Raw genomic sequence first — 17,936 nt, forward strand, 5'->3', positions numbered from 1 at the left:
TGTTTGGCAGCAGAGGCAGTTAAGAAGCTTCCTGAAAAACACTGAACAGTGAGTTCACTGTGGCATATGACAAATTCAGCTTTCTATGTGCAAATGTGTCTGTGTCAACCTTTCAAATGCTGTTGAATCCAAAACATCAGCGGCTCCTTGGCTGCTCACTTCATGCACTTCTGTCTTTGTGACAGTCCAATGACATCACAGCTGTTTCCACCCCAGTGTCTCAGGACTGGACACCTTTAAACATGTGGAGGATCAAACAGCCGTCCAGCTAAACATACATGAAACTATCAAAGCTGACAATCATTCCAATAACATCTAATGGTGCATATATATAGACAAAGGAGTTTGCAAAGAAAAGCGTCTGGACTTCTTTGAGTTGCTTGAAGACGTTTCACCTCTCATCCGAGAAGCTTCTTCAGTTCTAAGGTCAAATGGCCTTTGACCTTAGAACTGAAGAAGCTTCTCGATGAGAGGTGAAACGTCTTCAAGCAACTCAAAGAAGTCCAGACGCTTTTCTTTGCAAACTCCTTTGACTACGATGACCTGGATGACTGAGAACCTTCACAGACATATATATAGACACAGGACTACAAGGAAATGGCTCTCAGCATCTGGCTGTGGGAACAAATGAGTCCCTGTTTGTGTTCAAATTGTGTGCATGTTTTAGACGTGTGTCACATGTAGAAACACAAAAATCCCACAATGACACAAAGATGTGTTTGACACAACTGTGCAGCGGTAAGTTGTTTCTAATGATTCATTGAAGCTCTTCTAACATTCTGGAGACAATCAGAACATGAATCTGTTCAACACCACAACAATTTGACTTCAATGTGAACGTTTGCCATTAAATAACCTTCTTCATCCAGCTGACAGCATCCTTCATTCTATGATATTAACAGTTCCTCCTGTTGATGACAAACCTCTGACATGATCTGCTTGAGGAGCTTTTTCATGTGAAGCTCTCTGAGCTCAGGGCTAAGTTGCTGTGTTTCATCTTTAAGAGCTGCTGCCTCCTCGCCGGACTTGTTCTTCTCTTCTTCTCCTAATGACACCATTTCTGCTTCATATCTTTCACTGGGCCTAAAACAGATGAAGAGTAGATCTACTGCTGTTCACTGTTTGTGTCAATATGGAAAAATATGAAAGACAAACACAGCACATACAGAGAAATGTAGACAGAATGTGCAGCCAGTGCAGTAAATGGTCTAAATATCAGCTCTTTAGAAAATGATCCTGATGAACATGAAACTAACATCCAATGAGAAACACAGCTTCCTTGTTTCATGTCCAATAACAATAAATGAAGAGCTAATAAAGAGCTATTCTATTGTAAAATGCTGAGATGATTATTAGACAGAACCCAGCGGCTCACCAAAAGCCTGCATTGAAAATCTATATGAAAGTAATCTATGCTCATATATGGCAAAATCCTTTAACTGTCACTGTGTTTTTCATCTGTGCTCTTGTTGGTTGGACAAGTTTGTAAATGACAAAGAGCTCAGTGGACTTTGCATCCATCAAATCCTGTTAGATGTTTGTTTTTCCTTCACAGCTTTGTGATGAAGGCTAAAGAACAGAGATATGAACTATTGCCAATATGAATCCTGATGCATGACGTGGGCACAGACCCACCAAAGCAACACTCAGCTCACCTCATTCCAGGCGCTTGTCTGCTGGAGACCATGAGCCTTGTTAGTCACACATTAGCACCGTGGTAGGAAACAGCCTCCATCATTTCATTAGATCTGAATTTGGACTGTTTCCCTCTGGATGAGAACCAAGTCTGTCAAATCTATTGATCCAACACAAACTATCAAACACATTGGCTCACAGTCAGATTGGCTTTGTATGGATGGTGTAACAGGGGCTGGGAAAGGATGCTGAAAGCTGAATATAATACAGAACAATAACAGGACATATAATCATGTAGCAAACATGATCTTCAACAGGCACACTTCTATTATTCATGATCACAAACACAAAGAACTTGTGCAGCCCTGATATCAGCCCTAATATATGAGTGTGTTTGCCCAAAGATTGAAACAGCATCAACATGACAGCTGTAAGAAATCTTCTCTCAGCCTTGTTTGGCAGAAGATCCCTGCAACAAAGATTGTAGCTGAAAGATGACGTGTGTAAAGTTTGTCTTTGGGAGGGTTGAGGCTGTTTTTAGACCTTTGATAGTTTCAATCCAGTTCTGAAAGACAGAAATAAAAACAACATCATTAAGATCAGATCATGGAGCTGTTTTCTGCCTTGTTTCTAGCTTCACATTACAAGACTTTACTACAATAAAGATGCTAACATGTATCTGTAGGAACAACATCATTGAATCTAGAACAACTGGAGCCAAACCAGTGGCTCTGCTGGGATCACTGGTGAGCCAACACTTCCTTGTTGGATGCAGATTTCAGGGCTTCCTGTTGCTCCTCCGTTATAACTGTTCTCTATTCTCAACACATGATGACACAAAGGAATCAGCAGTGACGAAGATGATGCTGAAGAGAAGCACACATTTCACACATATAACAGAGCAGTCCAGTTACACACACCTCTGCTTGACATTAGGCCTCAAACAAAGACACAAAGCACTAACTTGACTCTAAATAGAAGAAACTGGCAGCTTTTTCTGTTCTGTGCTTATTTATATTTGACACACATGCTTCTCTTTGTGCAAACACACATTGCACTATAAGGGTAACCTAGCACACAATGATTGGACAGCACAGTGATGATGCTGGGAGATCCTATACGAAGCAACACAGAAACACTGAGAACTTTAAACATTGATTATATTGAGATAAGCAGCCGACCCAGTCTAGATAAAGGCGAGCAGCTGGGACCGCTGCTGCACCAAAAACAGGTTTCAGTGTTTCCATGTGTGTGTGTGTGTGATGTCTTTACTTATACTGGTCAATAGACTTTAGTCAACACATGATTGAAAGGTGTTACACATGAAATAAAAACAGTGTTTCATCTTTATTCCTCTGAAGCAGCTGCATTATAACCAATCTGCTCCTTTGTGGCCTTTAAAACAGCTTAAATAACTGTTGTTATATTTGTTGCAGTTTCTGCTCCTCTTGGACAGACGACTCTTGAAAAGACATTTTTGAATTTCAATGTGACTTTAACTGGATAAATATGGGATATATAAACGTCCCTCTGCAACAAACTGATTCCAGCTTCTACCTCATGATAGGAATGTTTTTGTGGCTCAAGATGACCTGATATCTTTCATGATGGAGACATTTGACACATGTTTCACATATTATAGACCAACAAGTTATTCATAGCAGTTTAAATACGGGGAGTCACTTTTGGGCCCAGCAGATAAAACAGAGCCAATGTTTCCTTCTTTATTTAAGTTTCCTTTTTTAGTAAAGTGTAACTGAACATTAGTAACGTTATTAACACTCTCATGGCATGCTTTGAAGTTAGCATCAGCTAAAGTAATATACTAGCAAAAAACTATTTCCAAGCTCAACTTCCATCATACAGATGATGGTTGTGGCAAAAAAGTGACATTCAGAAGCCTTTTCATTATGAAATCTGTTTCTGTTCATGAGGAAATCATATTCAAACTGATTAAATAGACATTTTTCAGTAGTTAGTGTGACATGTTGAAGGATTACTGAATATAAAAGGGTTCAGTTAATACTAATTCATATTAGTTGATATACAGACAAAAATAATGTAAATATGGTAAGAAAATGGTTAAGAGGTTATTATTTTTCATGTTATATTAATGGCTTTCATTTTATTTAAGAGAACTGTGACCTACACATCACTGATCGGTTAGTAAGCCTTTTCTGGGATCGATTAGTAGTGTCACTATTCTCCACTAGGGGGCTTTCACGCGCTCTTCTCATTGCAATAAACAACTGCATGAGAGATGCAAGTCAAAATCACTCTCGTGATTCTTTCCCCGTTTTCAGGGGTGTAACATTAGCTGCTATGCGCCCATCTCAGTGTGGAGTCTGTCTGTACTGGATCTGGATTCATCGTTGTTCCTCGAACAGCGACACAGCGATCTGGCTAACCAATTGGTGATAACGACCTACTGAGCCTGCTAGCAGGTGCAGGAGGGCCAATCTCAGCCACAGTTATGGAGCTGATAACTGCTAATAACGCCCATTGATGGACTGAGAACATGAATATTAAATGTCAATTCCTTCCAAAGTAAGAGCTTTTTTAAAAACTCAGACTGAGGTCTTATTTTGAAAGCCAGAGTTTGTTGAAGCTGTTTCCTGGAGCAGGACCCTGAACAATTAGAAAAAGCAGATTTAAAAACACTTCATCTCATCTGTGCTCATTAAACTGACATCATGCAGTTCATCTTCTCACCAGCAGAGGGCCACAAATCACCATCAATGAAGAGTTCAAGGAGATGTTAGTGACATCAGAGCTGTACGTACTGATCTGATCAATATGAAAATTCATGTTTCTTTGATTGGATCAGTTTTTAAAGCAGCTGTTTTTATAGAATGACAGAAACATGAGAGATGCTGAATATCTTTAATATTTGATACACTGACTGAGTACTATTGGATGTCCACTTATTCAGCCATGATGGAAACAAGTCTGAGCTCATTAAAATGAATCCAAATGTTTGATTTCTCTTTCTTAATGGGATGAAAATGCAGAGGAGCTGGTTGTGAACTGAGCTTCAGAGAAACACAACATACTGATATTCACTGTGAAGCTTTGAGTGGAAAAAGACAGAAAAACAACATGTGGATCCTGAAATAATGGGAGCTTCCATCTTTAAAGGACTGAAGAGGAAGAAGTTTACAAGGAATCATTTAGAACACCTTAAAACATCAACTGATTGAATCCATGAATCTGAAAACGTGTTTCTGAGTGAAAGAGACAGACATGTACAGACTGAACTCTCTGTTCAACAGTCAGAGTGTTTCTCTAACAGGAGACACTCTTTACACTCCACTCAGCACAGGGACACTGAGGAACCAGGATTGAACCTAAATCCAGGATAAAGAGTTTCAGTGAATGTGGTGTTGAAGGTGTGCAGATGGATCAGAGTGTCAGAGGAGACTCTGTAGAAGGACAGAGTGCCAGCAGGACAGTCCACATACACTGCTACTCTGTTAGAGACAGAGGAGGAGGAGGAGATGGATGTGTATCTTTTATTTTGCCAGACACAACGAGGACCTTCACCAGCGCAGTGCAAACTCCAGGACTGATCATTGTGTCCAAATAAACAGTCGTCGCTGTTTCCTTTTCTTCCGATTTGTCTGTAACTCACTGATATATAAACGTTTCCTCTCCACTCGACCTCCCAGTAACAGCGACCAGTCAGACCATTTCTACACAGAAACTGAGGATAAACATCAAATCTGTCTGGATGATCAGGATATGACTGAATCTCCTCCACACGTGTCACCTTCCTGTTGTTGTCAGACAGTCTGAGCTTTGTGTGAACTGTGTTTGTGTCGATTGTGAGTTGACAGGAATCTGATGGAGAGAACAAACACAATCCAGCTGCAGTTATTGAGCCATCATCTGTTTATTGATTGACAATTTGATGATGACTCCTGACATCAGAGATGTGAATGAATCACAATAAAAAAACACTTACACTTCCTCAGACCTGGTCTCAACCATCGGACTCCAGCAGGCTCCACCCTGAAAGGAGGAGGGGGTCAGCCCAGCACAGTCTCTTTCAGCATGCACACATGGACATTACATGGCTCTCATACAAATACTGTTAGACACTGATAAAGGAACAGTCCAACATTTTCACAAATACACTTCAATCCATATGTGGATCAAACTGCTGATGACTGGACTGATCCTGGATCTGTGAATACACCACTGTATTAAATGAAATATGACTGATTCACACTGTCACCTTCACTATCTTTATATTCCTCTTCTGTTAAGCTGGAAAGGACACCTCCCTGCCTTTGCTGCCAGCTGTTTTTTTCCTTTTGGTGTCAGTGTTGTTACTGTACATCTGTACAGTACTGTACACACTAGCTGTGTCCCAAAACGTCGGCTGCATCCTTCGGAGGACCCGGCCTTCGTGGTCTACGTGGGCCGGGTCCTTCGAAGACCGAGAAGGCCGGAAGTGCGAGGCTGTGAAATGGGACGGTCTAGCCTTCAGATTAGCGTCACCGCTGTCTCGGTGGAGTTTAATAAACTCGGCCGTCTGCTCCTTGCTATCTAAAATATAACAGGATACTGGCGTAAATTGTCGACCATCTCACACTTCTGTTTAATCCGTTTTCTGTTTAATGTTTATTCAGCTGTGTGAAAATCCCGGAGGAACCCACCCGATGGATTAATAAAGTTTTATTTAATCTAACAATCTAATAACTTTGATCTCAGCCAAACCGATTTACTCTGGAACAAATAAAACACCGAAAAAAGGCAAACAATTACATATTTAAGTTATCCGAGTGACTTATATATCATGTTTAACTTAAGTAGCGAAAGAGCGGGGGTCTAAAAACGATGAAGCCGGGAGTCAGCTGCTCTCGCCGGCTGGAGTGACCATTGAACCCCCCGGCTTGCTATCGAGCGGGTGGGTAACAGACGTCTTCGAAAACGTCAGCACACTTTTGCAAATATACGATGTCTTGATAAACCAAGCAGATATTTGTAATTTACACAGCTACTTTCTCGCCTGAAAATATGTTAAAAGTTTATTTTGTGACCTAGAAAGATTAATAAGACTAGTTTAAAAACTTAGTAGCGGCCGCCATTGTTGGCAGCTGAAATTTGGATGGGCCGCGCTATGAATTCTGGGATTTCCTTGCTTTATATGAATGTGAGTAGCTAACGATAAGTAGTCCGTCATTAGTGGCTAAAGCTAATTTGAGGTGAATAAGCATTACCAGCTAATGTTTATACCCCCTTTTTTCCTTTCTTTATAACAATGTGAGCAGCTAATGCTAAGTAGGCTGCCGTTAGCAGCTAATGCTAATTTAAGGTGAAAAAACAGCTAATGATAATACCTTTTTCCCTTTCAAGCAACCTAAAGAAGTCCAGACGCTTTTCTTTCCAAGCTCCTTAGACTACGATGACCTGGATGACTGAGAACCTTCAGACACCTTTTTCCCTTGCTTTCTAACAATCTTAGCAGCTAATGCTAAGTAGGCTGCTGTTAGCGGCTAATGCCAATTTGAGGTGAATTAGTATTAGTCGGTAATGCTAATACCGTTTTCCCTTGCTTATTAACAATGTCAGCAGCTAATGCTAAGTAGGCCGCCGTTAGCAGCTAATGCAAATTTGAAATGAATGAACATTATCCACTGATGCTAATACTGTTTTCCCTTCCTTTTTAACAATGTGAATAGCTAACACTAATACCCTTTTCTCGTGCGTTATAAAAGTGTGACTAGCTAATGGTAAGTAAGCTGCCATTAGCAGCTAATGGTACTTTGATGTGAATTAGCATTAACTGCTAATGCTAATACTGTTTTTCCTTCCAGTTCCAGTGCCAGACAGGACAGGTAAAAACAAAAACAAAACAACCATCTTCACTGTGGAGTTTAGTTGTCTGCGACAAAAAGAAATGATAAAGGACCAAACTCATTTTATTTCTACTTTTTACTCATTACTGTATGCTCATAGTAGCTGTACAGTGGTGCTATTCAAAAATGGGAAGATCTTAATAATCAATACACAGGAGGATTGGAAAGAAGCCATTAATATACTTAGGTCTACTTTCACTTGCAACCCCCTGCTAGAAACCCAGAACAAAATTTTGCACCGCCTATATATAGCTCCTAATGTTTTACATAAGATTATACCTTATGTTTCCACTTTATTTATCAAATGTCAAAAATGTTTACATATTAGAGCCATTTCTTATATTTTGTAAGTGTTTTGTAATATATTCTGTTATTTAATAAGCTCAGTCTGTTACTATTGTTGTCTTGGAGCAACTGGAGCCACATAATTTCGTTAGGGATTAATAAAGTATCTTGATTCTGATCATTTTAGGGTCTACCTTTCAGTATAAAGTGCCTTGAGGTGACTGTTGTTGTGATTTAGCATTGTATAAATAAAACTGAATTGCATTAAATTGAACTTTTTATTATCAGCAGCAAGCCACAGACCGAGTCTGGCAGTAGTCCGGCACAGAAATCACATGAACTTGTGCATTAAAACATGTTAGTGGATTATCCTCCGATAAAATCAGTATACTTTGGATGTATGTACAGATTAGGCCTGGATATGTGATACTGTTTGCAAACACAAAATATTAACCAGGAACAACTCATTCATTTTCCATCATTTAAGCTGGCTAATAAAAGCAACACCTCATCTCCTAATGCATTTACCCGTCCAAGTCTACACAGGTGTATCTGACATGTCTCCTCTAAAAAACAGCTTTTCTCTCGGAGAGACTTCCGGTCTGGCGGGTCGAGTGATGGCTGTGTAGGATAGCTGCTCCCGACCTTATTACCTTTTACCCCAATTTATCTAACTCGAAACTTAAAAAGCTTGGATTTATATCTGTGGGGTTTTTTATGTTTGGAACAAAAATGCCCAGAAAATCTAAGAAAAAGGATGAAAGAGAACGGAGTGAAGTGGAAGAAGATGCTTCGTCGCTAGCTAGCAGTAATATGGAAGAAGACCAGCAATCTGATACTAACGCTACTGCGAAAGATCACCCAGCTACGATGGACATGATACTAAAAGAATTGCGTGCTTTCAGAAAAGACACCAACGATCAGTTTAATGCCATAAGGGAGAATGTCGACGGCATTGGTAAAAGACTCGATGAAGCAGAGGGACGCTTAGATGTAGTGGAGACTCGAATTCAGGCTTCGGAGGAGCTGTTAATTGAAATGGCAAATCTTCAGCTGCGATGCGAAACAAAACTTCTGGATTTAGAGGGACGGTCACGTCATAAGAATCTTAGAATATACGGGCGTGAAGGAAGGGGAAGAGGATAGATTCCCATCCTTTGCCAACTTTGTAGAGGTTTTGTTTGAAAAGACAATGTGTCTCTCTCTCCCACCACGTTGGGAATCGAAAAAGAGCACACCGAGCCGGTGCTAAGAAACCCCGGAAGGAGCCCCTCCACGCTCAATTGTTGTTAAACTCGCAAGCTATCGTATCAAAGAAGACATTATCAAGAAGGCCTGGCAGGCTAGGGGTTTTGACTTTAAGGATTCTAGGATATATGTGGACAATGATTACGCCCCGGAGATACAACGAAGAAGAAAAGAATATGCGGCAGCGAAGAAGGTGCTTAAAGAGAATAGCATTCGCTTCCAGACGCCTTTCCCGGCCAAGCTAAGAGTGTACTACAGAGAAGGTACTGCGACGTACAACACGGCGCATGAAGCGACTATCGACATGGTGAAGAGAGGATTATCGGTAGACGTTGTGAAAGACAGGGACACACTTTTGGATCAAATAAAACAGCAGACTTGGCAAACAAGTACGAAGAAGAAACGCGGAAACACGATCCTAAAGCAGGGTTTCAAGGAGCGCCTCCAGGTATTTAGGCATCAAGATGACAGTGGATAACCAACATGTATGTGACGGAGCATCATACTAGAGGTAAACTCAAGAGTATTGAGACTTAAGATGAACTGAGAATACGAACATTACTTTGATAAAGATGTTTTTGTTATATAATTAGATAACTCTATAAAGAGGGCATATGAAAGTACATTAAGGCCGGGTCATTTATATGCATAGTAAGCTGGACCCTGCAGACCACTGGGCTTCCGGCCTGTGTGCGAAGAGGCACTCTTCCACAAGTGGACAGAAGAGCTTTTCCTCACCAATTACAGCTAATATAGTGTTTATGTTTTTGGAAGTCAACATGATTGTATGTTTTTGTTGTATAATATTTTTTTCGATAATGTGTTGTGTGTGTTTTTTTTTTTTTTCATCGGGTGTGTACTTTTCGATTTTTGGCTATGTGCAGAGATAAAAATCATATAAGGTCGCATAAATAATGCCTTGTAAGGTAACTAAAATAGTGTCATTTAATGTAAATGGCTTGGGGAGTCATATTAAAAGAAGTAAAATTATGTCAAAAATAAAAGAGAAGGAATAGAAGTTGCTTTTCTACAGGAATCTCACCTATCGAAGTTTGAGCATGAAAAACTAAAGAAATGGAAATTTAACCAGTATTCTTCTTCCTGCCTTCAGAGTTCAAAAGAGGTGTGGTAATTTTAATTTCGAGAAGGTTAAATTTTGAATGCGTTCAAGAAATCGGTGATAAGGAGGGAGGTTTGTGTTAGTTAAGGGGTATCTGGAGGGTACACTGACTACTCTTATAAATGTATATGCTCCCCCAGGATCTGAGTTAAAATTTTTTAAACAGGTTTTTGAAATGATAGTGGTAGAAGCACAAGGTACTCTAATTTTGGGAGGGGATTGGAATGTTCGACTTAATCCGTCTTTGGACTCATCAAACCCACACGCCCGGGATTAAATAAAATAACCAAAAATATTAAATTAATTTTAAAGGATTTAGGGCTTATAGATATATGGAGAGAATTAAACCCCATCAAGAAGGACTATACCTTTTTTTCTCACCCACATTCATTTTATTCTAGATTGGATTATTTCTTTATGTTTCAAAAGACTTTAACAGTGTGGTCAATTGCAGGATAGGAATGATGGATTTATCGGATCATGCCCCACTGTATCTGGAAGTAGTGCTTGGACATGAAAGAAGAGCTACATCTTGGAAATTAAATACAAGTACTCTATGTCCGTTGAAAGAGCAAATTAGCCAAGATATAATAGATTATGTAGCGGAAAATGACAATGAAGAAGTCTCTCCGAGTATTTTATGGGATGCCCTAAAAGCGGTTATACGAGGAAAACTTATAGGCTACAGTACTAATTTAAAAAGAAGAGAAATGAGCATATAAGAAAACTCCAGACACAACTACAATATCTTGAAGATGCCCATAAAATAAGAGCAGATATAAATCTGAAATTAGAAACACAAAAGAAGAAAAATGAAATTGATGAAATCTTCTCAAGTGAAATACAAAAAAACATGGCTTTTTACAACAAAGATATTATGAGGTAGGAGGTAAATCCATAAAAATTACTGGCCTATAAATTAAAAAAACAACAATCAGAAAATACAATATATAAAATAAAGGACCCTCAAACAAATAACATTGTGTATAAATTGGAAGACATTCAGTTAGCTTTTCTAAAATTTTATAAAGAACTATACACACAACCTAGAGTGGATGTTACAGGAATGATATCTTTCTTGGATTCACTTTGCTTACCAAAGCTGAATGAAAACCAGAATATAACCTTAATTAAGGACATATCTGAAATTGAAATTAAAAAAGCCATTTCAAAATTAAAACCTAATAAATCCCCAGGCCCGGATGGATTCCCATCAGATTGGTATAAGGAAATGAAAGAGTTATTGATTCCCTTGATGAGAACATCATTCAATTATATTTTAAAGACGGGAGTAATTCCCCATCTTGGAATGAGGCTTCTATTTCCTTAATAGCTAAAGAAGGAAAGGACAGGCTTGATTGTGGAAATTACCGCCCTATTAGTGTTCTTAACCAGGACTATAAGATATTCACATATATCCTTGCCAAAAGAATTGAAAATATTCTTGCTCAGATAATTAGCTTGGATCAGACTGGTTTTATTAAGCAGAGACAAACGCAGGATAATGTTCACGAACATTACATGTTATTGATTATGTTGGAAAAATAAAATTCGATGGTTCTTATGAGCTTAGATGCTGAAAAGGCTTTCGATCGGGTTAATTGGGAATTTTTATATAAAGTCATGGGCAAGTTTGGATTTCATCAATCGTTTATCAGGATTATTCAAGCACTATATAAATCACCAAGGGCAAGAATTAAAGTTAACGGGGCACTCTCTAATGTTTTTAATTTACAGAGAGGGACACGTCAGGGTTGTCCCTTAAGTCCCTCACTCTTTGCTCTTTTTATAGAGGCCCTGAGTCAAAGTGTTATACAAAGAAATAATATTACTGGTGTCAAGATCATGGGTCGAGAGCATAAGATATCCTTGTTTGCTGATGATATTTTGATTTACTTGACAAATCCGAACATTACTTTCCCCAAGCTGCTATCACTTCTGGAGACCTTTGGCTCACTATCAGGTTATAAATTAAATATACTGAAGACTCAGATATTAACTTTTAATTATAAGCCAAATCAGGAAATTAAGTCTAAGGTCAATTTGAACTGGGAGTCGGAGTGGATGAAGTATCTTGGAGTAAATATTACTAAAGATCTCTCTAAGTTATATAATGCAAACTTTAATCCTTTGTGTTATAAAATAAATGAGGATATTAAAAGATGGAACTTATTACCATTTTTAAATTTTGAATCACGTATTGATACAATTAAAATGAATATTTTGCCCAGGATGCTTTATCTGTTCCAAACACTCCCAGTTGAAATAACTGATAAACAATTTCAGGAATGGGACAAAACAATCTCTAGGTTCATATGGCAGGGGAAAAAACCACGGATTAAGTACCAAACTATCCAGTTGGCTAAAGATAAAGGGGTTGGGGTTCCCATGTTTGAAAGATTATTATATTTCAGCTCAATTTAGGATATTAGTGTGTTGGTGTAATGTAGACTACCAAGCGAGATGGAAAGAAATAGAAACAGAAACAGAGGCCTTAAAAGATTTTCCAATTCAGGCAAGCTTAGGAGATGTGAGACTTATTAAAAAACAAATTAATCAAGGAAACCAATGGATTAACTTGCCTTTAAAACTTTGGTCACAATTTCTTAATAAGAACGATTGGAATGAAGAGGCCAGGATTTTAAGATGGTGCGCTTATGATCTTGACTTTTTACCCAATAAGTTAGATGCAAGATATAAAAAATGGGCAGGACAAGGCTTAATGGCATATTGTATGTTTTATGATAAGGGAATTCTTAGGGACTTCCAATCACTAAAAGATCAATACCAGTTAAGCAAAACGGATTTTTTTAGGTTTCTCCAAATTAGGCATCACATACATAACTATATACCTAAAAGAACAGATCTTTTCTTTCTTCCTGTTTTGAATATATTTGTCAAGGCTTACCAGGCAGATCCTGGCCTCAAGGTGATTTCTAGATTGTATAAGGGTATACAAGAGGTTAAGAAGTGGAATACTGCCTACATTAAAAAAAAATGGGAAAGGGAAACAAATACAGAAATTCTAAATGATATTTGGTATCAGCAGTGTGTTTTTCAGTGGAGAATTTCTAGTTCTAATATATGGAGATGTTTTGGTTGGAAGAGTCTCTGTAGGTTTTTTATTACCCCTGCACAAAGTAAATATTATTCTATTCACTCTAGCTGTTGGAGAAAATGTGGGGCCCAAGGAATAAAACATTTCCACTTGTTTTGGTCATGCCCATTGATCAACACTTTTGGGTATCGATTCATTCTGAGTTACAGATCATTTTAGCATGCAACTTCCCTTTAATTGGGATGAACTTTTGTTTGGATATTTATACTCAGTGAATGTAGATAAAACGCGTCCAAGCTGTTGTATGGTATTCTGAGTCTGGCTGCCCGTAAGACTATTACCAAGAAATGGCTTAGTGTGAAAATTCCATCACTTAATGATTGGTATGAGATTGTTTATGGGATATTTAAAATGGAAAGAATTACTTTCATTAATAGACTCCAATATGACATATTTAATGATATTTGGGATAAATGGAAACATTACATTTTGTCAAGGAGACCCGATTTTGTTTGAATCTCTGTAATTATGTATGCCATATTTCTGAATGGTTATGTGTATATATGTATATGTCACTATGTATGAGTGTATAGGCGAATACATATGTATGTAGGTATGTGTATGTATGACTAAGTATAGTGTGTGTATACACACTAGATGGTACACCCGTTTGTTTATTTTTGATTATTTGATTATTTTGGGTTATTTGTGCTCTTATATGTTGTTTAAAAATAAAAAAAAAAAAATTTAAAAAAAAAAAAAAAAAAACAGACTTCTCCACTCTTAAGGTCTGTAGTCTACATCCTATATCCAAAAACTGCCCCCACTAATCCATTATTCCCCTGAGCTTTCCTTATCTCTGATTCTAAGCAGACTGCTGGGTCCATGGTGTTCCTCCCCCTCCTGAAAAGGTGAAAACACTTCTTTCAGGTGCCTTCTTTCAGTCACATATATCAGTCTGTCCACTGCCATTCTTTCCATGACTTTCCCTAGATTAGAAATTAGAGCTACAGGCCTATAACCTGTGGTCTTAGTGAGGTCTTTCCTTGGTTTCACAATTGGAATTATTAGAGCTTCTTTCCAGCTTCCTGCCATATTCTATTGTAAAAGAGCAGCAGAGCATTCAGTCCATCCTCTAACACACCTGATCCTTCTCAGGGGAAGTCATTTTCATGCATTTAATTTACACACTGAAAACTGATTATTAGAACAATCCTCTTCTCCAGGATTTTCCTGGTTTAACATTTCAATCTTATTCCTTTATTTTTTTCCTCACATGTCTCTTCATCACTTCAATTACTGATAAAATTCTTTAACCAGGATCTCTGCTTTTTCCTGTAGCTGCTTACTTCCTGTAGCTCTTTGATCTACTAATACTGGATAGTGTTGTTGTTTCCCGACTCCATACATGTTCTTAACTGTACTCCATGCATTCTGAATTGGTGTAGTTCTTCCTAAAGTACTGTAGCAAGTACCTGCAAGTATGCACTTTTAGTTTTCCTAACTGTTTCCTCTCTACTACTGAGCTTTTTATATTGTGCTTCTTTTAAGCTGCCTGAAAGCTGTTTCTGTCCAGTACTGCTGTGTTACGTTCTTGATCTCACTATGGCACCATCATCCTCTGTACTCTTTAGCTACTCATTGGAGCAGGTTCCTGAACTGCATTTATTCTGTGCTTAGTCAGCTTTCATGGATATCATCTCTGTCCTCCTCCATCCTAACATTATCTAACCCATGCTTAACTTTAGACTTAAATATTCTCCACTAAGCCTCATCAAACTTCCACCTTTCTTTTCCCCTCACTCTTTCTTAATCAGCTGTAAGTCCTATTTTACAAGTAATGGGATCGTGATCAATTGCCACTATTGCTTCCCGGTAAACTTCCCAGCTGTAAATTCCTGCTGTGTTTCTTGATCCTGATTTTAAATCCAGCAAAGACTCTTTCCCTAAGCTGACAGTGACCAGAGTCCCTGTTCATTCAGACTGACTAATTCCTTCTCATCTATAAGCTGCCCAATCACCTCACCATTTCCATCTGTTCTTTGTCCTCCCCAGAGTACAATGTGAGCACTTAAGTGTCCACACAGCATTATCTTCTTACTCTTGAGGCCTTTGATGTTTTCAAAACAGTGAACTTGTAGGTTTTTTGCGAGGATTCTAAAGGTTTATTACAGTGAGAGCTTCCCTACCTAACCATATTCCTATTGCCAGGTGCTCCAACAGCAACATCAAGCCTATCATATCTCACTGTACCCATGTACAACTAAATCTAACCTTGGCTTAAATCATGTTTCCTGTACACAGATAACATGTGAAAAACTGCCTCTGCCAGTTTCTTCTGCTCAGTCTTTGATGTTTTCTTCACTTTCTTCATCAGGTCGTTAGACGCACTTTCCAGAAGGCAGCAACACTTTCTGCACCCTCACATCCTGTTCCAACTGGTCACAAGCACTGGCTGGTTTCTTTGTCAGAAGCTTCCAGAAACAGGCAAGAGGAACTATACAGGCTGTTGTTCAGTACCTCTACTACCGTCCCTTCACAAGTCTGAAGTCTGTAATCCTTAATCCAAATCCTTACTCAAAATTACTCTTAGAATAACCGTCGTAATGCCATCCAGTAACAGTTCAATAAGCCACATCCAATCAGCTCGTCTCTCACCAACCACTTCCATCCTGCCTCTATATCTTCCACCTGGGTCTTCTCTAAATTCCTTTATTTGTGGAATTAGTTTTAGTTGACATCTCCCTGTAGTTGTCAGTTTATACCGAATTTTTTTGTTCAGTGGTTTTTATCTCTTTTAAGTGTAACAATTTATCCTGTTTCCAGTGTTTGTACTGAGCTAGGATAAATATGTCCTACGCCTATCTATACAGAAATTAGTCTAACCTGAATTGGGGTAACTGAAAAAAAAAAAAAAAAAGACTTTTTGACCATAGTACTGCACTGTTAAATATACTAAGATACATACAGCTTGTTAATGGAGAAGCTCTCGCTGGAGGCCTCCAACATTACTATCCCTACTTGATTGGTTACAAGAGTGTTTTTGTTGTGTGCAAAGGAAAAACTTATTATATATGTATTATATAATACATTTATAAAATGTATTATAAATGATAGTTCATTTCACATCTGCACGAAACAAACAGGAAATAAGAGAAGGACATGGGAAATGTTTCCAGCTCTTCTTCCTCTATCAGACATTCTCTCCATACCTGAGAGTGTCCAGTTTCCACTGTGGATCCTTCAGACCAGCTGCCAGCAGTTTCACTATTGAGTTTCCTGGATAATTGTAGCTCAGGTCCAGCTCTCTCAGGTGGGAGGGGTTGGAGGTCAGAGCTGAGGCCAGAGAAGTACAGCCTTCCTCTGTGATCAGACAGCCTGACAGACTGCAGACACACAAAACAAACATCAATCCATGAAGACTTCAGTGAAGATTGGTCTCGGGTTTCATTTTTTCCAGATAAAATGACCCTTATTCATTCCAACTGAGTAAGCATTATAAAGCAAAAACCGTTGTCTCAAGTTGTAAAGCAGGAAACCCTACAATATTACAGCACATATATGAACAATCACACTCATCCTACTGAGCAGTACTTGGCTACAGCTGGAAGGAAGAACTCCTTTTTCCCAGGAAAAGACCTCCAGGGTTAGGGAGGGTTGACTTTTCCCTCACTTGCTTTATCATAAACCAATGTCTTCTGTCTAATCTTATAAGGAGAGAGAATGTCTATCTTTTCATTCAAAACTGTGAGCTGGTTCCACCAGGGAGGGGGTTGATAGCTGAAGGGAGCACCTCCCATTTTACTTTCAGAAACTCAAGGAACCAGAGGTCAACCAGCAGTCTGACAGTGAAGTGCCGCAATAGGGTAATATAGGAGTATCAGATATGAAGACATATGGATATATGGAGACAAGCTAATATGGGAGAAATATGTTCTCTCCATTTAGCCCCTTTTAGTACTCTCAATGCAGCAATTTGGATCAGCTGAAAGCTTTTCATGGAACTTTTAGGACAACCTGCGAATAATGAATTCCAATATATCAGTCAGGGGTAGGGATAGCTCAGTAGGTAGAGTGGCGGCTCCATGATCGGAGGAATTTCCCCACGGGGATGAATAAAGTAATCATTATTATTATTAAAAATAGTAAGTGTGTGATTCAGTTTTTTCCAAGGCAATTATGAGCTAAGATGTTTTAAATTGTAATAATACTAATCACAGGAAGTTAGTACTATATTAATCTTTAGTATGCTCATTAAAGGACATAATCTGAAAAAAAAAAAACCTCCAAGATTCATTTTTACAGACTTTTACAAAAATATTTATAAACAGCAATTTAGAGTCTAAAATTGTATAAGCCTTAGCTTTTTAAGTAAGAATATAATACAAATTACAAATGATATGGAGTGAAAATGACTAAACGCTGACCTCAGAGTTTTCAGAGTACAATGCAGACTCTGCAGTTCTGCAGAAAGAAGTTTGGCTCCTGAATCCTGAAGGTCATTGTCACTCAGGTCCAGCTCTCTCAGACAGGAGGACTGGCAGCTTAGAACTAAGGAAAGAGCTTCACAGCTTTTCCCTGAGAGGTTACAGAAATTCAGTCTGACAAAAAAAACAAAACACTGACTTTATAACAAATTGATGGTGCAATCAGCAGTTACTACTGGCAACATTTAATATTTCAGAAATGGTTGAAAATTTTGCCTTATTTTAAACACAGTAATGTG

The 17,936-nt window shown here is 38.5% G+C and overlaps 2 protein-coding genes across 2 annotated transcripts in view; both read right to left on the bottom strand.

Moving 5' to 3' along the window:
* LOC120434875 (NLR family CARD domain-containing protein 3-like) overlaps nt 1-17,936 on the bottom strand; it is a 156,104-nt gene that overhangs the window by 114,664 nt on the left and 23,504 nt on the right. The gene's annotated exons all lie outside the window — the stretch shown is intronic.
* On the bottom strand, nt 4,949-17,837 carry LOC116325266 (stonustoxin subunit beta-like; the record flags this gene model as incomplete). The annotated part of the gene is made up of 4 exons (XM_039608772.1): nt 4,949-5,475; nt 5,600-5,646; nt 16,423-16,596; nt 17,638-17,837. Coding segments are annotated over 4 exons (948 nt in total), but the record flags the coding sequence as incomplete, so codon positions are not given.

The sequence above is a fragment of the Oreochromis aureus genome, linkage group 3, assembly GCF_013358895.1.
Source record: "Oreochromis aureus strain Israel breed Guangdong linkage group 3, ZZ_aureus, whole genome shotgun sequence".
Taxonomy (NCBI): Eukaryota; Metazoa; Chordata; class Actinopteri; order Cichliformes; family Cichlidae; genus Oreochromis; species Oreochromis aureus.